Source organism: Octopus sinensis, linkage group LG4 (genome assembly GCF_006345805.1).
Source record: "Octopus sinensis linkage group LG4, ASM634580v1, whole genome shotgun sequence".
NCBI classification, from domain to species: domain Eukaryota; kingdom Metazoa; phylum Mollusca; class Cephalopoda; order Octopoda; family Octopodidae; genus Octopus; species Octopus sinensis.
In genome coordinates, this window is record NC_043000.1 from 96,682,913 (window position 1) to 96,697,008 (window position 14,096).

Genomic DNA, 14,096 nt, shown 5'->3' on the forward strand with positions numbered 1-14,096 from the left:
AAGCAACTACATAGGGCAGCCAAATAGATACAGGGAACCTATAACAACAAAAAGCAATAAGAGAAATTTACCTTTTGCTGGGTTGATATCTATTCCAGAACGATACAGATATTCCTCAGTCAGCCAGTCTTGATTCCTTAGAAATGTCCGTGCAGTGAAGGAAACTAAAATACAAATGACATTAACAACGATAGCTATCCGACACATCCGACTGGAATGGTAGTGAAAGTAGAGTTTTTCGGCACCTTTGGCAACCAACATGCAAAATCCCATGCTGGGTATATAGAGGACACGCTCTGCAATCACAAAGCCTACATAGAAAAATAGATTTGTGGCCGGTATAAATGGCACAATAATGACAGCTAATGAAAAAATAATGCAGTCTAATGAAGATCTATTGTCTTCGCCAGTTAATGTCATGTTTTGGTGGTTAGCAGATTCTGCAGAATTTTTTAATCTTCCTCGGGTTCCATTCAGTACCCTTGGAGGATGATGGTGTGACTCTGTAGTACCATTTCTATGGATTTTTGTTAACTTTGAGCTGTGCGTAACATTGTGTGAATTGTGTTGTGAACTGTGTTGTGTGGAGTGCAATTCTGGTGTGACATGGGTGCAGTGTGATATGTGTTTTAAAATATAAATAGCAATGTACAAGAGCCCACAATAGAATGCTATGGTGACAATATTCCGTGAATCTCCCAAGCTCTCAACAAGCGGTATAGAGTTCATTGACCAATCAAAGCTCAGAATGTAAGGACAAAGAAGCAGCCACAAGTTTAAAGAGAGCAGATAGTGGAATGTCAAAGTTCGTGTCAGGAAGCTTTTTGAGTCAGCCGCAGGATTGTCAGAAGGGGCAAATTCTGGGGGTTTGCTACCCATTAAACAAAATCGTAGAAACAGTAGACCAACTGAGCAGAAGAATAGCATTAAAAGACCTTCCCGGAGACGACTGTATTGCTTCTGAAAAACAAAAGGAGAAAATATATAAGAAGGTTATCAAGGAAAGTTTACTTAGATTTTGAATATACCTGTTATTGTACACATGCACATACACATATATACAGGGGTTGGACAAAATAATGGAAACACTTAAAAATTTCCAACAAATTTGTTTTAATGTGGGGTACGACCGCCTTTGGCAGTCCAACAATCCTTATCTAAAAATTTTGGTTTTCTTCTGGAGTTTTGTTTCGACGAGGAAGTTTTTCCCTCTTTCTCAAATGCTGTCATTACTTTCAAGTCAGTCAGTATATGATACACCAAACATTTCGGCTGTTTTTATTATACTAGCACCTACCATACAAGCTCCAAAAATTTGACCTCTTTGAAAGTCTGATAGATCTGTAATTTTAATGAATTTTAATTACCTTTTTTAGATGACATCCGAAAAGAAACAGCAATTTTAGCAAAACATTAAGCAACACTAATAATAAATCAAAAAACAAAAAAATAAACAAGTTTTTGACGGGTTTTATATTTCAAAATTATGGTGCTATGATGTTAGGTGTTTTGTCCAACCCCTGTATATATATACGTTATTATTTGTTTGTTTGCATTTGTTATTTACAAATAATTAGTTCATAATTACCCTGGAATTTGAAGAATGAGCATTCTGTTTATTCACAGACACATATTTTTTCATACACACATTGTATAATTGTACATATTACATGTATATGCATGTATGTGTGTGTGTGTGGGGGAGAGATAATACATACAAAGAATGTGTGTGTGAGAAAATATATACAATGAATGTGCATGTATGTGTGTGTGTGTGCATCTGTTTTTGTGTATGGATGTGTACATATGTATGAGCATGCATATTTATGTGCATGTGTATTTATGTGTGTCTGTGTTTGTTAATATTTGTGCTTGCTTCTGCAATATTTGTGATCTACAAGCAGTGATACTGTCATCAGTTCTCTTGTCAACAAATTATGTACGGTGGGTGACACTTGCTTACAACTACAGTGAAATGTCATGACAAGGAGGCTCATACAAGCATGTATTTGAAAGATTAATAAAAAATACAAAACACTACTGTTATTTACTCCATCTCATCTTCTGTCTCTATAATCCTTTCTCACTGTGTGGACAACATTCTTACTCATTGCCTGCCACGAAGCCTAGTATGTGCACTCATCCTGAATCTCTCATGTTAACTCTCTCTGTTGCTCTCTTTTACTCTCACTCCCTCTTGCTATACATATACACACACCACTCACATCTTAGCAATATACAACATTTAACAGACAGACGGACATGAGGGAAATAAGGTAAACAAGTAGGTAGTATATATAAAAGAATTAAACAGAACCTTGTTATAGAAATTAGATGTTAATAATACTTAATTAAGGAAATGAAGCCATGGAAAGCTGCAGGTTATCAAGGAAAGTTTACTTAGATTTTGAATATACCTGTTATTGTACACTAGTTAATCAGATTGTTTTCTGAAACAAATGTCAGCCCTGATGAGGGAAATATATGATAATGGAGCAGATTTGACCATCCAATCTTTTATACAGACATAGTGTAACTAGAGGAGGCATAGTATGGCTGAATGAAGAAGAGGTTTGCTTCATGACCATGAAATCCTGGTTCAACCCCACAGTATGGCATCTTGGCCAAGTGTCATTTGACTAAAATCTCAGGTTGACCCATAGCTTGTAAGCAAAATTGAGGAGATGGAAACTATACATAAGCTCACTGGGGGGATTGTTCCTGTAACCCACCAGTACATATTATGTCAGGCTGATTCTGCCTGAAAATTATACTAAATATACACATCTATGGAATTTTCAACCTTTTGCACCTTAAAAGAGAAACAATTAGTTTTGTTGGTTGAATAACTCAACTCACATCATCAAAAAAAAAAGAAAAAGAGCTCCATTACCATCAGTTTATATAGGACTATGTGAATCCAGGACTAAATGTGTCCAACCCATTTTTTAAGACAATATAGTGTGAATTGAGCAAGACCTTAGCTGTTATTTTTAACAGATTAAGTGATCACATGGAAACTCGTTGGTACTGCATGAAGGTATTAACATCAATAACTGCTATAAGAGCAATGAGGAGATACATGCTGTATTGAGAGGTACTTACAGAGACCACAATCTTATGATGGAGCTGAGAGGGAGACTGGGAAACTGGGCCAAGTGTTGATCATAGCTGAGAGAAACTTCAATATGAGAGAGGCTTGAAAAATGAATTAAGTGAATATAACAAAGAGAGACTTAAGAAGTGAACTAAGTTCTGAAGATAACAATGTTAAAGAAAGAATAAGTGAATCAGAGCATGAAATAAGTTAGCTTTATACTCCAATAGTTTTCTGGTGTAAAAAATGCTTATATTTAAAATTAAGAAGAAATATCAATAGATTAGCATTAAGCCTCTTACCAACACCCTCTAGTTCACGGACACACAGATGGTCTGTCTCCTTGCTCTACCCTTTTCACCATTTCAACTAGGGCCACTATTTCTCAAAGTCTGCTGATACCAGCTCCCCTCACTTCTTCTTACTCATTTCACTTCTTGTCACACACATTGTGTCCAACCTTATCCAAGGCCCAGCATTTACCACTATGTCCAGGCCTCCACAGAACATTTTTCATCTAGAACTCCTAGTTTGCCCATGTTATTCATGCAGCTGTTGTTCAAGATAAATATTAACAGCATTGATTTTATCATTTTGATAAAGGAGTGTCAACAATGGCCACCAGCATAAATTCATCTCTGAGACAGGAAATTAATCAATGCTGGGGAACTGACATCATGCAAATATATGTGAAAACACCTATAGAGGATTAACTGCTTATTCATAAATGTCTCCAGATGGAGCTTTACAGACAGAAAGAACAAGAATTTAGGAGTTAAGAAAGGACAAGTTAGAAACTTTATACAATGAAAATAAGTCACCCACAGAAGAGAAGCAATGGAGAGTGTAGGATTTAAAATATGTCAAATGAACAAGAGTAGATAGACATAAGATCACTTTCTATAAAATGAAGCAGATGAACTGATCAGATGGTTCTCTGTGATGTTTATTATCATTTATTTAATAGACATTTTTATGGCAGCTGAATATGTGTGCAATATAAAAACTTGCATTGTCTCATCACAGCCGACTAATATGTTGAAATATGATATCACTATACCTCTTCACATGTCATAATCCAGTCATCTTCTACCACATGCACATAAATGGTTATATTTATAAGCACCTAGACACACACACACACACACACACACATATATATATGTATATACTATACAGAGAAACAGAAAGAGATCTCTTTGCATTTGTTAGGCATGTGCATACATGCAGCCACAGACACAAAACAAGACTCTTGCATGCATATTCACTTTCCATTGTACTGTTAAAAAAGTGACCATAGATGCATCGCATATATATATATATGTGTGCAGATAGCTAGTTACATAAATAGATATATAAACATAGTAGTACACACACATATTGGAACAAAAATGTCCACATATAAACATATATAAACATGTTTGTGTGTTAATGTGTGTATGTGTGTGTGTGTGTGTGTGTGTGTGTGTGTGTGTGTGCTTGCATCTGTGTGTATATTTATACATATCAGACTACATAATCAGAAACCAGTACTAAATCATTGATAATATCACATTCAGGCATATATTTTTCATCCTTATCGATCAATAATCATGTTGTGCACCCATTATTAGAATAACTCCTGAATTTCATAGATCTACATATATGCTGTGGCTGGTATGATATGATAGCCATTAACATGCAACTCAATCAGATAATATGTAGAATTATATATAAGCTATGGGTGTATCTGTGTATAAATATAACAGACACAGCTGTGGTTGAGTGATTAAATAAGCTTGTTTAGCAATCATAAGATTCCAGGTTCATTTCCACAGCATGTAACCTCAGATTGACCCAAGCTTTGTAAATGAAATCGAGTAGATGGAAACATCAGGAGCCTATCAGATGAACTGCTCTTGTAATTCAAAGACCCAGTGTTAACACATTATAGTCATACTTATTCTGCCTGAAGATTATATTAATGGTACAAGAATCTGTGGAATATCCAACATTGAAACCAAAAGAATATCCATTTGCTTCACACAGAATTATATAAAGTATCATAATTATCATCGTTTTAACATTCACATTTCCTTGCTTGTGTTTTTGAGATGAAATTCAATGGGGCAGGTCTTCTACAGCTAGATACCCTTCTTATCATCATGCTCCAAGCTGGAGCACTGCCTTGACCCTGCCTCAGTAAAGCTGGACTCAAGAGTCATCTTTGTAGTCATAAAGCGAGACAGATGAGTGACAACCTGGCCACTGGTGGTGGTGTAACACACCATACTAATCATATCTGTCAGGCATGTGAAAGAGAGTGTAATTTGGCAGGAGGACTTAAATGACATGCAATGGTACATGAAGCCCAGTTACAACTACAGCCGGCTATTACCGGTAAAGGTATTAGTTGCCAATTTTGTACAAGACATTGTAGATCTTTAGCTGGGCTAAAAAGTCACATTCGATCACAGCACCAGTAACAGTTAAGCTTAGTGCAAATAATAACAATATATATATATACATATATAACAGGTATCTTTCAGTTTCCACCTACCAGATCTACTCACAAGGCTTTGGTCGGCCTGAGACTATAGTAGAAGACACTTGTCCAAGGTGCCACGCAAAGGGGCTGAACCTGAAACCATTTGGTTGTTAAGCAAGCTACTTACCACACAGACACTCCTACACATAAATTTAAACAATAAAATCTTATATGGACCTCCAAGGGCCATATGAACCTTGGTTGAGAACCACTAGTCTAACCCATGCCAACATGGAAAAGCAGAAGTAAAGTAAACAAATGAATATATAATTTTTGAAGATAAACACTTAAACAGAGGTTAGTTACAGAAATATTTGAGTTTCATGTTGCCACTTGTCAAATTCAAGTTGAAGATTTCAGCTTGAAATATTATTATTATTAATAATATTATTATTAATAATAATAATAATAATAATAATAATGATAATAATAATAATAATAATGATAATGATAATAATAATAATAATTAATAAATAAATAAACACTCTTTAACATATTTAGTACTTTTTCTTCTATTTGTCAATTCAAACACATTTCTACATGTGTGTGTGTGTGTGTGTGTGGCAGGGGTAGGAGAGAATGGTTGTGACACTTGGGTGTTGATAGCTAAGAGCAATATCTGATAACGTCAAGAACATTAACAACAGATGGTCAGTCCTGGTCTGTTTCTGAAAAAATATCTTCAGAAGAGTGAAGGAGTGGTTATATTAGGGTAGGATGATCTGATCTGATGGGTGGATAGATCTTAGGCCATGAACTGTTGATGGATGCACCTAGGAAATAATTCCTGTGTGAATAACAAATAGTTGTAGCATTGGCAATATTAGGGGTGGGTGGTGGAATTGTAGTAGTGATAATCTTAAGTAATGATATTGGCAGTGAAGTGGGGAAAAACAATTTAGTAGTTGAGGTGGTAGGTGGGTGGTGGTGGTGGAATGGCAACATTTGATAGTATTAGTGGGTTTGGTGGGTAGTGGTAATAATGATGATAGTCCTGATGATGAATATATTGGGAGTTTTGTTGATGAAGAGCTCAATTTTTGATGATGGTGGTGGTGGTGCGAGCTGGCAGAAATGTTAGCACGCCGGGCGAAATGCTTAGCAGTATTTTGTCTGCCATTATGTTCTGAGTTCAAATTCTACTGAGGTCGACTTTGCCTTTCATCCTTTCGGGGTTGATAAATTAAGTACCAGTTATGCACTGGGTCAATATAATCGACTTAATCAGTTTGTTTGTCCTTGTTTGTCCCTTCTGTGTTTAGCCCCTTGTGGGTAGTAAAGAAATAGGTTTTCATGGTGATAGTGGTAGTGGTTTGATGGTGGGGTGGGGTGACAATTTGCGTTGGTGGCATTTTTTGATGATGGTGGGGGCTTCTATTTTTAGTGCATGTGGTGATGTCTGCAGTGTTTGTATTGGCCATAATACTTCATGCTGGTGGTATTGTTGGTAATGGTAGTGAGGATGCTAAGGGCAGTGATGATAATGGCAGTGTTGGTGTTGCTGGTGATAAAGATGCTGGCAGGGTGGAGTGATGGTAGTGAAGGTGGTAATGGTGGCGGCGGCGGCAGTAGTGGTGGTGGCAGCATCGTTGTTGGTGGTAATGGTGGTGTCAGTGGTAGTTATACTAGGGGGGCACAATGCCATTATTGCTGTCATTGATGATGATGATGGTGGTAGTGGCATAGGTACTGGTGATGATTGTAGTGACGTTGTTGCAGCAGCTGCAGCAGTAGTAGTGATGCTAAATCTGCTTACTGACTTTGACTGCTATTTCAAGCATACCAAGTAAACTACATGGAGGTTCCATCCTTATTTTCATCTATTTTCCTTGCAGTTGTAGTATGGTGGTGGTGGTGAGGGGGCAGGCAGTGGTGGAGATAGTAGTAGTAGTAGCAGCAAAAGCAGCAACAGCAGATGATAATGGTGTTTTGGTTAGGTAATGATGATGATGTATTAGTAAGTACTTGTAGTCTAATGAACATTTCAGTTCTATTTAAAAAAATAAAATTGAAATAAATAAATAAATAAATGAATAAAAGAGGCTTAAGTGTCTTTTACTGTTTCAGTGCTGTAATTAGGTGATATTCTTGTATGCACTTACATAGTCTGGGTTAATTTTATAGACCACACATAAATATAAACTACACCAGCCATGCCAGGCAATGTGAGGTATGCCAAGACTGTTGTCCAAAAACTAATAAACAGAACACGGCAGTCATAAGTCTGCTATTATTAGATTTGAACTCTTAGTGTCTATGACAAACATAATAATAAATACCTCTGATATACAGGTAGATAGATGTATATGTATGTAAGGTAGGTAGGTTCATAAGTATTGTAGGTTGTTAGGTAAATAGGTTGATAGGTAGAAAGGTGGATAGGTACAGTCAGGTCTCTCATGTAAATACCGCAATTGGATATACTTTGATCAGCTGAGATTATTATACCAGCAATTAGTATATAAAAGCGTCCGTCTTGAGGTGTTTAAAATCTAAAATAAGGGAGATAATTTCACCATGATCAGTTGATTAAATTTTGAGGCACTATAGACAATTGTTAATTGCCAACTGATGAACGCATTGATGTGTTCCAGTCTTATTAGAACTTCTCATCAAAGTGTGCATGTATAATAAGTACGTATATAGCTTTATATTTATATGTGGTGTGTTAAATTACTTGAGGCTACATGCAAGAATGTCACCGAATTGCATCATATGCATAGATGTATGTATAAATATGTGTGTGCACACACACACACACACATATATATATATATACACGTGTGTGCTTGTGTGTGTGTGTGTTTGTCCGTATATGTGTTCGTCCTCCACCACCACTTGACAATTAGTGTTGGTTTTTTACGTCCTTGTAATTTGATCGTTCAGCAAAAGGGACCAATAGAATAACTGCCAGAATTTAAAATAGAAGAAGCACTATGGCCAATTTGTTCATCAAAACTTGTCATGGTGGTGCACTAGAATGGCTGCAGTCCTATGACTGAAACAAGCAAAAGTCCATTACTGGAGTTCATTCCTCTCTCTCGCTCTGTATATATATATATATATATATATATATATATATATATATATATATATATCTATCACTCTATCTATCAGTGTGCTATCTACTTAACTATCTATCTATCCTTCTATCTCTCTATTTACCTACCTACCAGTCATTCTATAGGTGTGGTCGCCGTTTGTGAGGCACGCTTTCCCGCAACTCATCTCCATGACCGAACTGCAGTCGTGGATCAAAAAGAGGCCGAGGAAGGGCGAATGGCACCACGAGTGTCACGTTGCTCTCAAGCAACTGTGCTGTCCCGGGTCGACCTTGAGTGACTTCAACACAACCAAAGCATTCTATAGGGGATTAGTGGAGGGGAGGTACAACGACGAGATCAGGGCGAACCTGGATGTCGATGAGGAATACCTGACCCGCCTGTTCAGGATGACTTTTGGGCCAGGGCCCATGGACAACTCCCAAAGATCCCTGGCCTGGCAGTGCTACTGAGAAGCTCTACCAGTTCAGGATAAGCTCTACAGACACAGCTTGAGAAACACAGGGCCGACCTGCTCGAGATGCAGTCAGAGCAACGAAACCATTCTGCATGCACTTGTGTGGTGTCCAACAATTTCCTACCTGTGGGCTTATGTTGAATGTCTGCAGTCACGTGTGAGATGAGTCGGTTTATCAGCCAAGTCTATCATCTTCCTTCAAACGGGAAGGAAGAGCTATTTTCATCATCCTTGTGGCTATGGTGAAAGAATGTATCTGGTGGACGTGTCTGAAAGGATTGGAGACAAACACGTTTCTCTCTGGTCAATCTCTCATCAACTTCTTCAAGTATCACTTGAAAAGGAAAATGAAAGTAGAGAGGCAAGTTTTGTCTAGCGAATGTTTCAAAAAAAGATGGGTGAATGTAGCAAGGATGGCACGTATGAATGATGAAGTCACCTTGAGCATAATCCTATGAATCCGTGAAATTTAAAACAGAGGGTTACCTACTTGCGAACAAAGGTGGTAACATGTAACAATATTGACCGTGGTCTTTTCCGTAGGCTTTTCTTCCCACAGATAAACCTTATCTGTTCCCCCTTTACACTTTACATCATGACACTGTGATACATGATCCCTATTGATAATTTTTTTTTTCTTTTTTTTTCTTCTTTCCCTTTTACAATCCCTTTTGATCGAAAACCTACCCAACTTTTTTATTTTTCTTTCCTCCCAAAAAGAAAAGCTCTACTTTGTAATCTGTCCCGTCTGTGTGCAGCCCTGGGTGGCTAATAAAGAAGCATATCTATCAGTTTGTCTGTCTATCAGTCTGTCTGTGTCTATCTATCTGTTTATCTGTCTGTGGGCATACCTGTCTGTCTACCTATCAGTCTATCTATTTGTCTGTCTGTCTGTCTATCTCTCTATCTATCCTTTCTCTACAAGAAATTTGGTATGGTTAGACCTTGCCAGATTTAAAGGTCCCAGGATATGTTTGTTAATGGCATCTCTATAACTCTTAACAAAGGTTAAGGACCCAAGTCAAGGCAAAGTCAAGTCAAGTCATTTTGATTAACCAGTTGCTGCCACTATCACCACCTTCACCATCATCATCATCTGCTTTGCCATACTGGCATGCATTGGATGAGACATTTTGTGACAGTTGCTTTATGGCCAGGTTCTCGTCCTGATACTTAACCTTTCCATCACCATCTCACAAAGGAATGCTGGTGTACCTACATTAAAACCCAGCGATTTCTATTACTAGATGGGAAGGAAGCAAAGTAAACAGGCAGATTAATTAGAACGGAAAGCTAATTAATTAATTAAACAAAACACACCAAATCAAACATTCACCCATCCACCCCCACCATATACCCCTCACTCCCACTCTGTTGGTTGAATTCTGTAGGAATTTCTATGAAAGACAATGGACAGCATTATACAGAAAAATACATATTAGATGATATATAATTTAGTGAAATTCCTTGATTCAATTAACGCCATAGCAACCCCACCCCTTTCACATTGTTTTTGGTCTTTCTGTTTTGCTTGTTTGGTTTCTTTTTTTTATTTCTCTTGATAACATACAGGTGTAAGTGCAACATTTAGCAGTTGGTCGCCTTGTCAAATGTAACTACACTGGATTTATGGTGTACTTGGCTTAACTTAATGTACATAGGAGGCATTACGTAGTCATTCAGTTTCTTGATTTACATGTTTTTTTCTTTTTTCCTTTCTTTCTTTCTTTGATAACTAGTGATATGGTTTAAACCTCAGATCAGCCCTGATTGAGTAGACTTATGACCAAATACATTCCAGTCATGACCATTCTGTTCTGTCTGTATTGCATATCTAGGACTACAATGCCCAAGAAGGCAGCATGTTGTCAGTCATTAGGACATGCCAGATTGAATTTTTGTGATATCCATTCCAGCTCTCTGTGCACTGAGTTCAAATCTCACCAAAGTCAACCTTGCCTTTTATCCAATAATGACCAATTCCCCACCCCCTCACTCTCTCCTTCTCTCTTTACTAATCCCTTTCTTGACCACCTGAGTAAATGTACATGCTTTAGATTATTAAATACACTCTACACTTAACACTCATGCACCCCTCACCTATTTCTGGATATGCTGCTGTAATCACCCTATTTTGTATTGCCTCCTCAGTCTTGATCCACATGTGTTAGGCTATTGAGTACTTTCTACATTACTTGCGTACAAGACATTTTCATCCAGCTTTATGCGCTGATATCAAGACAGAACCTGTCAAATCATGCCACCTCTAGAGAAAAGGAAGAGCACAGCGACTTCTCTGGTGTCAGTGCTACAGAAAATGCACTTTACTCAGTACACAGACAAATGGTTGGCATGTGAGCAGAGAAAGTGTAAGAATATGAGATCCCAACAGCCCTGTCTCACTGAGGTCTATTCAACCTCTGTTATTGTAGGAGATACAATAAAATGCATCCAGAATATGCTGTGAAGTGGTTGATGATAAGAAAGACATCTAGCCAAAGAAATCAGGCCAAAATACGGAAGTAGTGAGTTCCAATAACTGATGAGTGTGAGGTGGAGGTACAGGGGGAAGTGATGGAGAGGAGGTAAAATAAGGAGCAAGGAAGGAAGAAGAAAAAAAGAAAAGTGGAAGACAGTTTAGATAGATAGGTAGATTGATTCAGTAAAGACAGACAGATATAGATAGATAGATAGATAGATAGATAGATAGACAGATAGATTCAGTAAAGATAAATAGATACCAAAGATAGATAGATAGATAGATAGATAGATATGATAGATAAGACAGATAACGCATGCTAGCATGGAAAGCGGATGTTAAATGATGATGATGATGAAGATAGATTAGACAGATGGATTAGATAGATAAGATAGATTAGACAGATAGATTAGATAGATAGATTTGATAGACAGATTAGATGGATAGATTAGACAGATAGACAGACAGATAGGTAGATTGATAGAAATACATACATACATACATATACACAATGGGATTTGAACAGTTCTTGCCTAACAAAGTCACTTGCTAGGCATTGGTTGACTGGTGGGATAAAGTAGAAGACACTTGCCCAAGGTGCCAGGCAGTAGGACTGGATCTTAAGTCATGTAGCTGTGAAATATACTTCTTAACAATAGTCATGCCTGTGCCTCTGTGCCTAAAAGCTATTCATATTATATATGATATTAAAAAGATCACTTTGCAACCATATGGCTTCAGGTTCATATTACACTGTCTGCCATGTTGGGTAAGTGTCTTCTATTTCTGCTATAGACCCAGGTCCACCAATGCTTTGTGAGTAAATCTGGTAAATAGAGACTCTCTCTCTCTCTCTGCACACTTGCATGTGCACCTGTGTGTGTATCTGTTAACCCCTCCACATCACTTAACCACCAGACTTGGTATGTTTTCATTGCCACAACTTAGTGGTTCAGCAAAAGAGACCGATAATTCAAGTACCAGTTTTCTTTTACTTCAAATAAGAATTGGGATCAGTTTGTTCTTCTAAACTCTTAAAAGTGTTACTCAGCATGGCTGCAATCCAATGATTGAAACAAGTAAAAAATTTAGAATGTAAAAGGCATTTACATACACACTCACACATACACACACAAATATAACATAACACACATACCAATATACGTATGGTATGTGAGATAAAACTACAAACATACAACATTATATATGCCAATGCCAACAAGCAAAGGATATCAAATTAGTTAAAACAAACATTATAATTTAGGGACCTGTCTACAATTTGTGATATAACCCTAGTTAAAAATGTTTATACAAACCATCCCATGTGACCTTTCAAAAACAGGGTCACAAACATGTGTATGCACACAAACACACACAACATGCCCCGCCCCGCCACAGTCTGCCATATAGTGTAGGGAGGTAGAGAGAGAGAGAGAGAGAGAGAAGAGAGAGAGAGAGTGAGAGAGAGAGAGAGAAAGAGAGATGTTGGGGTATATTAATGGAATTTGAATAATTTTACAACTCTTAAAGATTAAATATAAGACGCAGTCGCTGTAATATTAATTAATAGATGAAATTACAGTATTGCTTGTTGGCAGACCATTCATAATGCGGTTCTGTTTGTACATTTCAGTGTGTGAAATAATATATGCACACACACACATATACACATAAATATACATCATTTTATATCTATATATATATATATATAGATATAAAATGAAAAAGCAAAACATTTGGGATCACATTATATATATATGTATATACACACATGCATAAATATGTTGTGTATGTGTTTAAGTGATTAAATGAAATATAAATGAAATGTGTTTCTGTGTGCAATTATGTGTGTGCAAGCACGTGTGTGTGTGTGTGTGTGTGCACACATGCGCATGCAAGAACATGTATAAAATATACCACCCAAACAACAAAAGCATACACATTTGTATTTCTGAATATTTATTTGTAAATGTATATGTATGCATGTCTTAGTGTACATTTTCAGTGTGTGTGTGTGTGTGAATTATAAGTGGGATGTAGCATTTCTGTATATTTATAAGCTAAGTGTAGATGAGTGAATGAAATCTATCTCTGCCTTGATCTGAAATGCAACCGTGTGAGTGTGAATGAAATACTTAGAATGTATATCTACACATGTGTGTATATATATGTATGTGTAGGATGGTTAGGTTGCTAGAAAAATAATGTTTAAGCAGAAGAGATTATTTGAAAAGTCAAAGTGGTGAAATTGTTTGAAAGAGATAGGCAGGATGTTGAACAACATTTTCAAAAGAAAGTGAAATAATTTATGAGTATATAACTATATGCATATATGTCTATGTGTAGGCATGTATGTGTGTGTATGTGTATATGTAATATATATATATATATATATATATATATATATATATATATATATTTATATATATCATATATCCATGCATATATGCTGCATTTGCCTGTATGCATATTGC

General features: G+C 36.8%; 1 protein-coding gene across 1 annotated transcript in view; it reads right to left on the minus strand.

Annotated features, from left to right (window-relative positions):
• LOC115210725 (protein O-mannosyl-transferase TMTC2) overlaps window positions 1–14,096 on the minus strand; it is a 135,010-nt gene that overhangs the window by 36,338 nt on the left and 84,576 nt on the right. Inside the window, exon 3 of the mRNA XM_029779435.2 lies at window positions 72–960. Coding sequence (XP_029635295.1) covers window positions 72–960 — 889 coding nt within the window. The remainder of the gene's footprint in view (window positions 1–71; window positions 961–14,096) is intronic.